We start from the raw sequence: 16,522 nt of genomic DNA, 5'->3' as shown, positions 1-16,522 counted from the left end.
TGCGCGGGGGGTGGGGTGGGGGGAGGCGGACATGCAGGAGGCAGCCAATCGATGTTGGGCTTTCACATAGATGTTTCCCTTCCTCTGAAATGAATAAACTATTCTTTTTTAAAAAAAAAAAAAAAGAAGCACATTGAAATTAGGAAGACTTCTCTGCTCCTGCCCTCCTTTCTGCCAACCATCACTGTAAGGACATTTTTTTTGCATTAATATTGATTTTGACACATCATTCTATGCAATCATTATTGTCACACTGCCTATTTTTAAATCTATACTTTCTAATTGTTTTAATTAATTTCTTTTGGTTGCAAGGAACAGACTCATTCCAATTAGCTAAAGTGATGGACATTTTATTGTAAGAATGAATGTGCAAAAGAGGAAACAAATCTCAGCCACTATGTGGGACAAGCATTCTGCCAGTCTTACAGGAAGTCCTCGGGAAGAGCTGAACTGTTGTGGATTTGGGCCTCACAGGCACTGGAACCAAAAAATAAAAATAATCAGAAGCAGATGCAATATCAGTGTTGCTGGGGGCCAGCCCCAGCGGTCCAGGGGTTCCCAAAGGTGTGGACGGAGTCGGCGAAGAATGTTTTACACAGAGACAGTGTTCAGAACTCTCTAGCTTTCCTTAATCTCCGTGGATCTTCCCTGTGCCTGGCTGAGGCAGAGAAAAGAAGATCCTGAGGCAAGCTGAGCCTTTATTTTTATAGTCAGAGATAAACAAGGTAGTGGTTACCAAAGTTACACTGTTCTTGTGAGTTTCACTTGTTTTTGTTCTTGTTGCACTTCCCTCAGCCCATTAGCTTCCCAAGTAAGATCTAGGCAGCGTCATAAGGTCAAGCCTAATTATGCTTAAGAGGACTGTGCCCTCTGAGCTGGGACTTGTTTGTGACTTTGCCAACAGGTCGGTCAGTCCGAGGCTTAACCCTATATCAGCTTCCCACACAATGTGGGACTCTTCATTCTACACTTGGTTAATACATGTAACCTTACTGAATCTGAATTTCAAAGGTAAAAAGAGAATCAGATGGACACCCAGGAAGAAGAAGAAAGTCACCCGAAGGGAAAAAAGGCCCATGGCAGGCAGCTCCAGATTCCTCCACAGCAGAAGACAGAGAAATAAGGTTTATACGCAGAAGGGTGGCCTATGAGCCAAGCAGCATTGACCTCACCTGGGAGTTTGTTAGAAGCGCAGAATCTCAGTTGCCATTTCATACTCATTGAACCAGGCTTTCAAGTGATTCCTATGCACATTAAAGTTCTGAGGGAACAAAACTGCAATTTTTTAAAACCCACCCAAGGAGTCTCTAGTATAGAGACAACAAATTAACATTCTCGAATCCGAAATAACTAAAGCAGTGGTTCTCAACTCAGGCTGATTCTTTGAACCTTGCTTGCAACTTTCTTTGGTCTTTTTATTTTCTAAGAGAGCCTATTTATGTAATTTCCTTGAGATTAGAGATATTTGTCTGCCACATTAGAGCCACTTGAGAAATTTAAAATTTTAATGCTGTTGCATGGATCACACCCTTAGAGAACTTGATTGAATTGGTCCAGATTGCATTGTAATGACCTTGGAAGTTTCTGAATAACTATAAGCTGTCAAGGTCATTATAATATGCAGCCAAAATTCAGAATCACTGAATCAAGGGAAAGGAAATCCATGAACCCTTTTTGAAAAAGTTACTGAAAGATGCACACCAGACAACAAAGAAATGAATCAAAATAAAGAGCTCAAGATGAAGAAACTGTGTTGAGAGGTAATTATTGAATTAGTTTAAAGATAAGCTGCAACTAAATAACTTGGAATTTTGGTTAAAGAACATAATGATAGAGCTCTAGAAGGCAAATATGCTATTGTCTGCCCCCTATATTTGTTTTTTTTTAAATATATATTTTCATTGATTTCAGAGAGGAAGGGGGAGGGAGAGATAGAAACATCAATGATGAGAGAGAATTATTGATTGACTGCCTCCTGCAGGCCCCACACTGGGGATCGAGCCCGAAACCCGGGCATGTGCCCCAGCCTGGAATCAAACAGTGACCTCCTAGTTCATAAGTCGATGCTCAACCACTGAGCCACTCGGGCCAGGCTGCCCCCAATATTTGTATTAATGCTTGGTGCACTCTCCCACAAAACCCATTATTTTCTGTGTTTTAGCACCATTAGTTCTAGGGTTCCACACCGTGATTGTTGCTGCATGTCCCTCCTTTTGCCCACCTCACCACAGGCAGGCTTTTCCTCAGGTGGGAGACTTGATCATGAAAATAGTGACTTACCTTGTCATTCTGCTCTCAGACTGAGTGTCTGGAAATATGGAATAGGAGAAAACTAGGGAAAGCCTTGTGATGTTGGACCAGAATTAAAGGTATCACTCTGAACTCATGATTATATTTATATGAACCGCACAGCTCCTGCCTCTCTGGGGCCTGCCCTGCAGATCCCAGCACTTCAGCTGCCTCACCCTGGGTCTCTTCTTCCTCAGCTCAGAGGGTCTGCCCTCCCTGCCTGGCTTCCAGCCTGCTCCACCGCAGTCAGGGCATTTCCCCAGGCCCAGGGCCAGGACGGTCATGAGGTCCCTCTTAGGTTTCCCTGCCTCCAGGGATTGGTTGCAGTCTTTCATTGCCTACTCTGCCTTGTGTTGCTTTTTCTCCAATGTCTGAAAGCGCTTGCCTTAGACATTTTGTCTCATTTTATAGTTAAGGCAAGAGGGCTGCTACCAGATACTCCATCACAGACAAAAGCAGACATGCTGCTTTTGTTATCTCTTACTTGTTATCTGTCAATCGATCTGATTTAAAAGAACTATACATTTGATAAGTTTATTTTGATTATATTGTTAAATTATTGAAATTGATCATTATATTGTGATTACAAAAGACCTTTTCTTAGATATATGCTGAAGTACTTGAGATGAAAAGTGACGTTGTCTACAACTCACTCTCAAGTGGTTTAGTCAATAATATGAATCACAATAATATGTAGATATATAGAAGGAGCAAGAGAGTGATAAAGAATATGTGACAAGTGCTATCAGCTGCAAACCTAGATGGAGTGTAAATGGAAGTTCATCACACTGTTTTTTGTTAACTCTTCTAGAGGTTTGAAACATTTTCAGAATAAATAGTAAATGAATGTGAGCTGGACTTAGTGATTCACATCCAAAGTTAGAGTATGAAAAGAAAAAAAAAGTAACTTTACAATCAATGAAGAAATCTGGCAAACACCACCTTTAACAAAGTGATCAAGTTAACATCAACAGTGAGAAGTCATGTGGTTATTATGTACCCACTTCTATTATGTGATAAACAGATTTTCTTACATTTACAACCCAAATTAAATACAAATGAATACCCGTAACTATACCTTCCCTTAAATACATTTTCAAATTGGGCAAATGTTACTTAAACATTTCACTTAATGTCTGCCTAGTTTCAAGCATCTACCTCTAGAGAAATGAGGATATGTGTTTATTTTTCAATTTTATTCTAATATTATAGTCCAGAGAAATTTATGACATCTATAGAATACACTAGAGGCCTGGTGCACAAATTCATGCACGGATGGGGTCCCTCTGGGTGGGTGGCCTACGGGGATTAGGCCGAAACCTAATATATATGCATTAGATTTGAAGCAAACTGTGTCCCAGAGTTGAAGGGTCACACTGACACATCTAACACATTGAGGTATGTGTTGCATCGAGTTTGGGGCAAATTCTAACCATTGGTGTGGGTGGATGATCCTGAATTAGGTTTTTAAACAGTTCATTGTTCTCCTACTGGGTGCCTCCACTAAGTTTTCACAATTTCTAATATGTTTAATGCCTTTACTCGAAGATGTCCATACCCTAATTGCCCCTAGTCCCTGGGTCCATGTGAATATGTTACCCTACATAACAGAAGGAATTTTGCAGTTGTGAGATGAGATTACCCTGCATTGTCCAGGCGTGCCCCCTCTAATCATGTAAGTCTTCAGAACTGGAGAACCGTTCCTGGTTCAGTGAGAGGGAAGGAAGAAGCAGGAAAGCCTTGAAATGGGAGAAGGACTCAACCTGTCATTTCTGGTTTTGAAGATGGAGGCGGGGGCCACCAGCTAAGGAATGGAGGAAGCATTTAGAAGCTAGGAATGATCTTCAGCTGAAAGCCAGCAAGGAAACAGGTGCTTCAGATCTACACAATTTAAATTCTGCCAGTGACCCAAATGAGTAAGAAATGGATTGTTCCCTAGAACCTCCAGAAAGAACCCAGACTGCCAACGCTTTAGTGCTACTCATGCCAAACCTACAGAACTGTGAGAAAATGAATTTTTTGTTATAAGCCATTACATTGTGGTAATTTGGTGTGGCAGCAAAAGAAAACAAATATAGTAGGCCTTGCTGGGAGAATGGGATTTCAGCGAAGACTTGAAGAAGGTGAGAAAGGGAACCATGAGGAAATCTGGGGGAAGAACATTCCGGGCACAGAGAACAGCAAGTGCAAAGGCCCTGAGTTCAGAGCATGTACAGCATGCCCAAGGAAGAGCAAGGAGGCCAGCATGCCCACTACAGAGTGCCTAGGAAAAGATTCGTAGGAGATGACACCAGATCAGGAGGGCTTGCCTTTTCTATTGAAAACCAGACTGACTGCACATCCTACCTAAATTTGGAGAAAGATAACCACCTGGATCTTTCTCTGAGAAATTAGATGCTTGGGCCATTGCCCACCACTGCCCAACTTCATTCATGCCAGTGAGTTTGAAGCCACTCACTATTTGGCTATGTCACCTTTGAAAGTCCACTCTCCTATAGTTGACCTAGCGAGAACCCACATTCCTCAGTTTCAAGGAGCTGGTCATCTGGCCTGAGTTGGCTTGCCACAGTTTGGGCCACTTTGAGGGTTAGTGAGGTTCTATTTCTTTATAGTCAGCTCTCTGATACCTGCCTGTGGAGACTAGGATTCCTTTCCTGGAAAGTTGGTTGAGATAAGAACGCTGATGTGCTGGTGTTCCTCATGGGACTTAGCATCAGCCCTCAAGACATCTAGAATTATTAATACTCCCCTCCCCTCCCCACATGTGTGGCTTTAGTCACGTTACCTTTCTGGCTGTCGGGGAGCATCTGTTTTAGCAGAGGTTAAGGTGAATGGCCAACCTACATCTGTCAAGCTTCCAAGCACCCAAGGCCATGTTTTAGGAATCTCTTTCCTTCCATTTGGATCTAGGCCTATCATAAATTTTGTGATTTATCTTAACATTGATAGTTTCTGCCCAAGGCACATGTGGTTGGTTTAGAGTACATGACACCCCTTTCCACTCTCTGTGGCAGAATATGTGCTCTCCAGCTCACATAGAGAACAAAATAATTGAACCAGAAAAAGATAAAAATAACATATCCTAAATTCTAGTTTTGCATTTTCCTCAGAATTCTCCAGTTAGGATACTTATAATATTGACACTTCTTGTTCCTGTTCATAAAATTATATTGATGTCAAGGATGTGTTATTGGGTTTTGGTTAATTATTAATTCAGGCATCTCCAGTATCTAGCACCATACCTAGAATTCAGTACATATTTTGTTTAAGTTAATTAGCTCACCTACTCACTCATTCACTCAGAATGACCCTTTACATTTTGAATGTCTCCAGTATTGGACATAGGTAAAATTTGTTGGTGCAGACCATTAGCTATGTAGTCGAGAAAAACATGACATTACTTTTTACATTATGGGTTGAAAATATTTTTGCAGAAGTCTTATCTCATGAGAATAATATACTCTATATTTATTAGAAATTGACAATAAATTAAGAGAAAGTTAAATTTTACAATTGAACCTAAAGGAATAAACTGAGAAAAAAAAATAGTGTTCTAAATGCATAGATTCAATGCCCTATAAGGTGAACAATGAGGTAAAATGTGTGCGGTAACTGATCCCAGTAACTCCTCTTCCTTTTGTTGCTGAGGCCTCCGTATGATTGCAGACATTACCAAGTGCGCAGAACTTCCTTGGGGATCCTGCCAGAATTATGAGACCAGTCAACAGTGTCTCAAGAGCAGCCCAGTGGAGTGAACCTTGACAGAGATCTATATAGGTTGTTTCCTTTCTCACACTGAACTTCTATCAATCCAGCTACCCTCCTGCCAACTCAGCTACCGTTCCTTCACCAGACCTTCTGAAATCCATAATACGCAACAGGTGATTAGATAAAAGTGGTGGAGTAAGTCTGAAAATGACATTCCCCCCCAAATGTTTATCCTCTGGGAAGATGGAAAGTTCTCATCGTGTGATCCCTTCTGGGTCTTGGCATCATGGACGGACAGTGTTTGCTTATTAAACCTGGGGGAGGGGGTTTCTACGTGGACCTGAGTATTCTTGACATGTTACTTCAAGGATATTGCGTAAATCCAAAAGTGCTTTCTTCAATACTCAACTTCAACAGAGGAGACATTTGCAGATTATACAAACCCACATATCATCTAGAGCAGTGGTTCTCAACCTTCCTAATTCCACGACCCTTTAATATAGTTCCTCATGTTGTGGTGACCCCCAACCATAAAATCATATTTATTGCTACTTCATAACTGTAATTTTGCTACTGTTATGAATCTTAATGTAAATATCTGATATACAGGATGTATTTTAATTGTTACAAATTGAACATAATTAAAGCATAGTGATTAATCACAAAACAATATGTACTTATATATGTGTTTTCCGATGGTCTTAGGCGACCCCTGTGAAAGGATTGTTCGACCCCCAAAGGGGTCGCGACCCACAGGTTGAGAACCGCTGATCTAGAGAAAGGTAATATATCTAGAGTGGACAATTGCAGTAATTGGGATGCAGGTTATCACCAGATAATTCTATTCATGTAAAAGCAGTGTCTGGTCAAAGTAAAGACAAAAACAGGCCAAGGCCCTGACCTCAGAACTCTTTCCCCTTAAACTGGGTACTCAGCATAGCTCGCTCCATTATGTTTCACTCCATGATGTTTGAGCATCCCTATTGTAAATTCTACCTGGGGTGCAAGTCTTGGCTCTGCTACCTAGTTGCATCAACTTGGGAAAACCACATGTATATATTTTGTCTGCTTCCTTATCTACAGAATGGAGACGGTGATGAAATAAGGCCGGGTGTCGGGAGCTTCGTGAATGTTAAAACCCTAAACAAACATTGGTTGTAATTTGTCCCTAGGAAACCACCTAGCAGAGAGGTCAAGAGCATGGAATCCGAAGTGAGATAGTCTGGTTTGAGTCTCACTTACCAGCTATGTGACCTTAAGTGTTATTTCTCTAAACCTGTTTCCTTGCCTATTAAAAGGATGGTTTTAATGGGATGGGATAGTTATGAAGATTACATGACATAATCTAAAATCTCCTTGTATTTGCGTTTCTTTCTGGGCGAGTTCAGGGGTCATGTAATGCTGTGGAAAGAGTAGGAGGAGGGAAGACAGATGTAACTTCCGTTTGGTATAATGGGCCTGCCTGTCCCAGCTGCATTGGGTCCTTTCTGGGGCCACGAAACCGCACAGAGTTCTGGGCCCTGTTCCCCCCATTCAATGTATTCTACACCGAGGTCCCTATGAAATATAATGGCTCTGCTCTTCCTGCTCTTCAGACAATGTGGCCAACCTTTAGCCACCTGATAGGTTGTAAAACTAGTTTTCTTGGTGTTGTGCCACCTAATCAGTTCTCACGTGAGTTTTTTTCTGGGTCAGAGGAGCATGAGTTCTTGAGTTCACTGTGGTAAGAGTCAATAGCCACTGATTAGGAAGTTGCTTCACTAATGAGATCATTCAGGATTTCTCCCTGAACTTCAGTCTGTTGCTGGGTAACAAACCCCAGTATCTAAAATCCACATAGCTCTCCCATTTTTCCAACCTGATCAATTACTAGTAACTATAGCTTAGTCAGAAACATCTTAGGATTCCCGGACTGTCGGACACTCTTAATTACATTTGGACTGGTTGGCATTTTTCACGTCTGGAGCCCTGAAGTACTAAGCAAGTCCCGTGGCTGCCTAGTCCACGTGATGGCCTGCCTGTTAGGCAATTGTTCCCACGAATAGTCTTCATGTTTCCAGTATGGAAAAGAGATATGATAATGGGTATTTGCTATTTGCCTCTGACTGTACCTGCTGAACACTGTACTAAGCATGGAACATGAACTAATTCATTTCATTAATGAAGTGGGTGCTGCCATATAAAGAAACCCAGGCACTGAGAGGTGAAGCAACTTGTTCCTTAGTCGCACAGCCACCCTTCCCTAAGCTGTTTTGCTTTTTGCCATTCCATACTGTATTGTAGCAACCAGTCAGGGGGAAGAAAAAAAACCCAGAGGAACATTTGTTTCTAATAATTACAGAGGGTCATTTCTTTTTATTACTAAATTTGCTGTATAAAATTTGATTCCAACAGTCATACAAAAGAGCTCTAACAGGGAAATAGTGTGGTGATTGCCCAGGGGTGGGTGTGGGATGGAGGAAGGTGGAGGAGGATGAAAGGAGACTTGGCATGGGCTGGTGACCACACAATGCAGTGTACAGATAGTGTGCTGTGGAATTGTACACCCAAACCAAAACTATGTCATTTTGTTAACCAGTATCACCCCAATAAATTAAATTAAAAGGAAAAGAAAAAAGGAGCTTTCAAAATGACTAATTTTACAGTCATATAATTCTGATTCTTTTAAAAAAAATGTGTATTTGGGTCAAAAATAATGAGATCCTCAACATTCTAAGAGTTTTTCCCCCTTAATAATTGCTTTATTCCCCCTAATGTGATTTTTTTAAAAAGTTTTAGCTTTATTTTTTCTTGCATAGCTATGCTGATTTGGCTTATTGGGACATAACCTGCCTGATATGGATGGGATACAGATACATGCTCCCAAACTCTCCAGCTGAAAATTTCACCCAGTCAGTTGTTTTGTCACCTATTGTAATGTCCTTGTTAAATCCATGCTTGTTTGGTCACTTTCCAGAAAGAGGTTTTCTTTAGGTTAGCAATGATTTTTTTGTGCTATTTGAACACTATCTGCTTAACAGCAAAATGCCTTACACCTAGTAAGGACCTAGTAATATTCAATGAATCAAAAAATTAATTAATTTGTACTTTTCATAGCCCTATATTTACATCCATATCATACAAGAATGCTCAAGTTACAACTTGCCAGAGAGTCTATTTACCATTTCTGGTTACTGACCATTCCCTTCTGTGTCAATGGCAGGGGTTGGATAGGGAGGCGGGAGGAATTGTGAGGGGAGCCCCCGAAGTCTTGGCCCTCAAACCTATGAAACCCAGAGTCCCTTTCTATAGTAAATATTTTGTTATGCTCCTTTACTACGATGAAATGAAATCTATAAAATACAGTATATAATACACATATTTTAAAATATGTATAATGCCTTCACTGTAATATAAAGGAGAAATAAGAGAAATAAATATATATTTAAGTATAGTCACACTATGGAACACAATGAGATGGTCAGGTGCTTATACGCAGAACGAATATGCTGGAATGGAAGAGGTGCAGGAATATCTTCAAGTTGATTCTTTTTTATTTTTTATATCTGACATTTTGAATAAAGACAAATAGGTATACCTAAACGTACACCTAGAAACACCATGAATCAAGGGCTACAAATACAGACTGTTGATGGTAAGTTCTATCGGGGACTCAGTTCCACAAACTGAGATGCAGCTAGTGACACGATCTCCAGAGACAGTTAACAATTCTTACTGGTCAAGTTCTGAAACGAAACATAATAAAGCCTGGTCTTCCTTGAGCTTACCTGGCAGTGATATGCCTGAACACTCAGTGTTATTAAAACTGTTCTAAAAATGATGTGTGCTTATGTGTAAAATAGATTTAGTGCCTAGGCTTTAAAAATTACACAGAAGCTTCTCACCTGTAAATTTAAGGCAGGGCATTGAAGGCCTGGAGAGATTATGTGACAGTCCTTTTTCATTGTTTGGGGCTGCCCTATGCATTGCAGGGGGTTTCCCTGGAGGTTCCTGATAAGCTGGGATAAAAGGAACTTTTTTATTTTTATTTTTTGTCAGAGTGTCTGGAATTCACAACAGTGGTTTCCTAGCATATTGTTTCATAGAACTTTCAATTCTCTTTTTATAAAATTTTTATTTGGAAAATCTTGTTGGATTTTGAATTGAATGCAATGCTGCAAGCTATGTTTGATCCAACTCACCTGGAAGGTGATGCCTCATCTTTAGGCTAACCGAATAACTTTCCAAATCTTGGCAAATGTAGTCATCTTTGCAAATTATTTCCTTTAAAATTTGGACTTCTAGATTCTTGTTTCTGTTTAGGACATTCTGACTCTTCAACGGTTCAGGACAAGGTGAGGGACTGAGTGTGGGTTTTGTAAAGGTGAACTGATTCCTCCACTTGGCAGATTCCCTCGGAAACCTGTACACTGAACTGTCATCACTTGATGAGCTGTTAAGTGGCCTCAGTAAAATGAGTTGTTCCTTTTGATCAAATCCATAGTAGATAAAAATGACCAATCACTGCTAGGCTGTACAGAGATGCGAAGTCTAAAACTATCTTTCAGACTATGTTACTTTGTCACTTTACACATGAGTCATAGAGTGAGAGAAGATGAAATGTGTTCACTGCTACTTCTCAGGCAAAGAAACAACTCAAGTTTTTGTAGTAAGAGGCCCAGTCTCTCTCTTTCTCTCTCTCTCTCTCTCTCTCTCTCTCTCTCTCTCTCTCCCTCCCTCCCTCACTCCCTCCCTCCCACCTCTCTCTCCCCTTTAAAATATATTTCTGTTTTTTAAAAATATATTTTTATTGATTTCAGAGAGAAAGGGAAAGGGAGAGAGATCGAAACATCAATGATGAGAGAGAATCATTGACTGACTGCCTTCTGCACAACCCCTACTGGGGAATGAGTCTGCAACCGGGGCATCTGCCCTGACCAGAAATCTAACCTTGACCTCTTGGTTCATAGGTCGATACTCAACCACTGAGCCACCGTGGCCAGGTGAGGCCCAGCCTCTCTTAAAAACAATGCAGCAAAGCAAATTAATATAAAGATGAACAGCAAACTTCTCAGGTAGTGAGTCTATCTTCATTGTCTCAGGGTGTCAAGTGATAAATCACCCCAAATATGCTGCTTTGGAGCCTTAGGAGGCTTGCAAGGGTAACTGCTGCCCCCTCGTGGAGGACTGGCTCCTGCAGATGTTGGGTTGAAATAGCCAGGAGCCCCTGGCCAATGCCTGAGGAATAAACAATGGTGCTTTGTAAATGATGCAGGTAATTGAGGACTTTTTGTATATCATTCTCTTGGCACAAGTAGTTATAACACTTTCTTGTAATTGCCTGAAAAAGCAGTCATTTAAATCTTTTCCTGTCATTGCTTTGAGTTTGACTTTCTCATCATTTTCTGCTTTTCCCAATTCAGGGCTGGCTGTATGATCTGCAGGGCCCACTGCTCCATGAAAACGTGGGACCCCCTATTAACAAAAGAAGAAAATAGTGCCATTGGAGGTACTATCATACCTTTTCTTTTCTTCCACAATCTTTCTCTTGACTTGCTGTGGTATTTTTATTTGCTCTTGTGGGGGCACCAAAAATATAGCTTTTCTCCCACATTCTAAGTTCTTCTCTCTGGGATAATAATCCAATGAACAGAGACAGACTTTACAGGAGAAAATGTCCAAAGTTTATGATTCGAATGTACGTTCTGGGGTCCATAAGAACGTGACACTGAGCTGCTGAGGCTTATATGCCATTCTGGACCAAGGAGAAGGGGGCCTGGGCCTGGGATTCCATGGGAAAGTACTTAATTTACAGGTAGGAGAAAGAGAAGACACGTGGGAAACAAGTTCTTGCTGGGACAGGCTTTGCTAGATTTCTTCCTGTAGGCCCCATACCTGCTAACCCAGTGGTCGGCAAACTGCGGCTTGCGAGCCACATGCGGCTCTTTGGCCCCTTGAGTGTGGCTCTTCCACAAAATACCACATGACGCGCGCACGTACAGTGCGATTGAAACTTCATGGCCCATGCGCAGAAGTCGGTATTTTGTGGAAGAGCCACACTCAAGGGGCCAAAGAGCCGCATGTGGCTCGTGAGCCGCAGTTTGCCAACCACTGTCTAACGGTCTAACCCATATGTGCTAAGGTTCCCTTCCTGAAGCAGCTTTTCCATCGGAATTCCTTTAGGCAGGAAGAGGGAGATTCTACCTGACTCCTCTGTTTCTAAATAACCAGCTTAAAATCAATACCCCCAGGGGCACATTTCAGGGTGGCAACACTTTGTCCCCTTCACTACTTAATGTCATTCTCCAGTAAAAACACATTAAATCGACACAGAACCTGGCTGGAGATCCTGGCTAGAGAACCTGGCTAGGCTGCTGATCAACTGAATGCTGTGTCCTTCCTTCTTCGCCGACTCCGTCCACACCTTTGGGAACCCCTGGACCTGCTGGGGTTGGACCCCAACAATTGTCAAACTTGCTCATTGCTGTGTCCCCATAAATGGAACTCATAGTTGTAGGTGGTACGCAATAACTATTGCTTGAATAGATAGATGGATGGGTGGTTAGATGGATGAGTAAATAAATGATTAAAAATAAAAAAAAACAAAAAAAACCACATTAAATCTTTTAAATATTAGCATGAATTTTATCCTTCACCTTTATCTTGTGCAATGCAAAGTATACGTGCAAATACAAGAACAAATATGATTGTATTAAGGGCAAATATAACTCAGACTGTGAAATTACTGAGATTACACAAATCACATTTTGCAGTGCCTATGGATATGTACATTGTTCTTTCAAGAATAGTGAATATGCTGAATAGCAGTATTTCAATTGTTTTTATTGCACTTCCTGATTCCTGCACATTAAACCAGCACTCTCTACCTTTGCCTTACTGATAAGTAAGGACTGAAAGGTAAGGGGACTCTGGGTTACCCTATCTTCTCCTTTTCTTCTGTGTCAAGAGAGGCAGCAGAAGTGATTGGTTAAGTAAAATGAGTAAGAAAGACTATGATGGGGTTTCTTGGTCATTTGTTTTTCGTAAAACACCATTGCCTTCTATCTGCGTTAGAAACAGGTTATGGTTCAAAAGGAAAGGATGGCCTCTCCCGGCTCCAGTTCCTCATTTACTCAGTCATAGATGCGCCACACTAACCTTGCGCGTGCTGCGACCCTTGCTAACTCCCTGGCGTCGTGCGCCCACTGGAGTTCAGTGTTCACAGGATGCTGTGAATGCTACAGGTGGATGGGCAAATAAGAACTAATGGACATGCTTGTTAAGCGCACCTCCTTTGCTCACACACACACACACACACACACACACATACAGCCCATTGTCCCATCAGACTTCACTTATAAAGTACAACTTCAAAAAAAAATTATTGAGAATTCCATGACAGTGACTACAGAGCATTAAACCCAGCACTGAGCTCTGCTGAGTTCAGGGCCCAGTGTAACCACACAGGCAACACACCCATGAACCCAGCCCCACGTAACTTCAATCACTTTCATAAAAAATTGACCTACATCTGTTTGGCTTGTTTGGAATTCCAACAATGATAAATGGGAAAGTATGTCAGGCTCTTTGGAAGAACATGGAGAGAATTTTCCTAATGGAGACCCCTGGTCCACAGTCACAGTCCAGGACAGCGAGATGGGGTCATGCGGCTGGAGCCATGGGCTTGGGCCTCGCTTTCAGAGGGCCGTGACTGGACTTCTGTTTGCATTCAGAGCCATGGTTTTGAGGTGGAGATAAAGATGATTAATGTGGGGATCACAGGAGAATGTTTACTATGTCGAATGGGGCACTCTCTAACAGACTAGAAGGGTATTTGCTGTAAAGAAACCAGAAAAAAGTTTTCTGACTCCTCAGCATCAGTACATGACAAGAGGCAAAATTAAGTTCACTTTTTAAAATATATACATATTTTTATTGCAACTAATGTTTTATTACTTTTAAAAATATATATTTTTATTGATTTCAGAGAGGGAGGGAGAGGGAGGGAGAGAGAGAAACATCAATGTTGAGAATCATTGATTGGCTGCCTCCTGCACGCCCCACCCTGGGGATCGAGCCCGAAACCTGGGCATGTGCCCTGATTAGGAATTGAACTGTAACCTCCTGGTTCATAGGTCGAAGCTCAACCACTGAGCCACGCCAGCTGGGCTTAAGTTGAGGAGTGTAGATTTCAATATAATGTCCTTGAAGTCAGTTTTAGGATAGAACAGGAATAATGAGAAGTAGGTAGCAGCACATTAACTTCTAAACATACAGGGACATTTTCTTTTAGCCTTAGTTTACAAGGTCCGGGGTCTGTCTGTCTTTGTATTCATACCAGTGAGCAGAATGCCTGACACATAGTAGGTGCTCAATAAATGTGTTTATTGTTGGGTGCTAAAGATTATTAAGTATCATCCCTGGTGAAGAGACTGATGCAGGAGACTAAAAATACTACAGAGTGCAGAAACATCTAAATTATAAATCATTTGGAAAGGGGACAATGAAAAAAATCTATTTTTGCAATTTAAAAACGTGACCACTATGACTGTTCTATTGTTTTCCTTGAAAGATCTGTATGTAAAATTATTGATCTCTGTTTAAGAGAATACAGCAAATACAACAGAGTTATAGATATGACTATAAAAAGGCAAAAAAGACCAGTTGGGAAATAAAACCAGTTTACATGACTTTTAAAAGAGGAATAAGTAGTACTAGGGAAGGGTGACTCAGGAGCAAGCAGGAGGTGAGCAATCTTCAGAGCTGAAGGAAACCTTGGGGACCGCCCTGGCCAGTTCTTTGATTTGTCAGGAGATAGCACTAGAGCCCGGAGGAGTGAGATGGCATTTCAAGGTCACACAACACATGCCAGAAAACGAACCCCTAACCTAGTTTATCCCTCCCCACAATCTTTTTACTTCTTTAACTCAGCCTGTCCTTGATGTTTTCTCTTCAACATGGAGGAATCAAATTAAAACATAATCTTGGAATAAAAATCCAGATCAAAGAGAAACCAAGAAAGTAACTAGTTCTATAAGCCAAGGTTGTTGTTTTTTTAAAAGATAAATTAAAAATCAGAATATTAATATCCACGTCAGACCCCCCTCCCCCCCCCAACTCCCTCAAATGTGAAAGTCTTCCAAGCACTAGGGTTTCTCAGTGGAGGTAGAAATTGTGGTAACATGAACACAAGTCCGAACTTTAAACAGACGGGAATTTGCGGGTTAATTACCAGTAATATTCACAATGTCACCAGACCAAGGGCAAGTTTTATCCAGACCAAAGGAGCATAGCTTCAGGGAGCTCTGGCTACAACAGAGCCAAAACAGAGTCCTCCTGCAGAGGGCGTCGGATGACCAGGCAGGAGAGCCGGGCTGTTCCGGTTAATCACCCTGGGAGGAGAGGCCCTTTAATCACAGGTACTGAGAACCAGACAATGCCCATGGCAACTGGAGAAGAAAGGACCCACCGTGCAGCGTCAAGCTCTAACTGAGTGCTACGCGCAGGCAAACATTCCGACTCGGCTACACACATTCTTGGTGCTGCAGGCTGGTTTGGAGAATTAGGCCTTTTAAGTCAAACAAACAGTTCACCCAGGTTGAGCAGTCTATTGAGAAATCATTTTCTCTGCGTTGTGATAAATAGGACGTATACGTAAGAGAATCATTAAAAAGTACTTTGAGCCGAAACCGGTTTGGCTCAGTGGATAGAGCGACGGCCTGCGGACTGAAAGGTCCCAGGTTCGATTCCAGTCAAGGGCATGTACCTTGGTTTCGGGCACATCCCCAGTGGGAGGTGTGCAGGAGGCAGCTGATTGATGTTTCTCTCTCATTGATGTTTTTAACTCTCTATCTCTCTCTCTTCCTCTCTGTAAAAAATTAATAAAATATATTTTTTTAAAAAGTACTTTGAACTGTTCAAACTTTGAGAATTTGCTTTGATGACATTATAAAGTGACAAAAAGTAGGTAAGGTAAATGTATTTATATTTGGGGGAGTGTTTATCTGCTTATCTTAAATTAGAGATATTAAGCTTCATGGACTTTTGAAGAAATAATTCAATAAGAGGGAGTTGTGGGCATGGAAGAGAGAGCAGGATAAGACAGAGCAGATGGAGTGGACATGGTGAGGAATGTAGCTCTTGGCAAGAGAAAGGAAATTGAGGCAAGGGACAACTGGGCTCTGGAAATGGACCTAGAGCTTGGTGTGGGTGGATCAAGGTGACCTCTGGTTATATAACTCAAGGATCTTGGCAGAGATGGGATTGCTGCAGTAGGAATGAGAGGTGAGCCTCAACTGAGTCCATAGGAGAAATACAAATACCACATATTCCCAACTTGAATGTTCATGTTCTGGAGTCCATGATATACATGAAGGCTGATGAGAGGTGAGAGGTCATAGTAGTGAATACCGCACTATGGTCCTCCCCATGAGGGTAAGACCAAATGCAGACATCTAAGTAGGTGCCCAGTGTATTTTGCTTTTCCAGTTGGGTGTTTTTTGCTTCTTCGTACAAATCTTTGTTGACTTGATTCTTGCGATCCTCT

The 16,522-nt window shown here is 41.5% G+C and overlaps 1 protein-coding gene across 1 annotated transcript in view; it reads left to right on the top strand.

Annotated features, from left to right (window-relative positions):
• The first annotated feature begins 16,392 nt into the window (after positions 1-16,392).
• LOC102255606 (nucleoside diphosphate-linked moiety X motif 8, mitochondrial-like) overlaps positions 16,393-16,522 on the top strand; it is a 3,461-nt gene continuing 3,331 nt past the window's right edge. Inside the window, 1 exon segment of the mRNA XM_014544237.1 lies at positions 16,393-16,410. Coding sequence (XP_014399723.1) covers positions 16,393-16,410 — 18 coding nt within the window.

This window comes from Myotis brandtii, unplaced genomic scaffold, assembly GCF_000412655.1.
Source record: "Myotis brandtii unplaced genomic scaffold, ASM41265v1 scaffold358, whole genome shotgun sequence".
In the NCBI taxonomy this organism is placed as follows: Eukaryota; Metazoa; Chordata; class Mammalia; order Chiroptera; family Vespertilionidae; genus Myotis; species Myotis brandtii.
The sequence above is the reverse complement of the archived record's forward strand: the minus strand, read 5'-3'. Positions and strand labels throughout refer to the sequence as shown.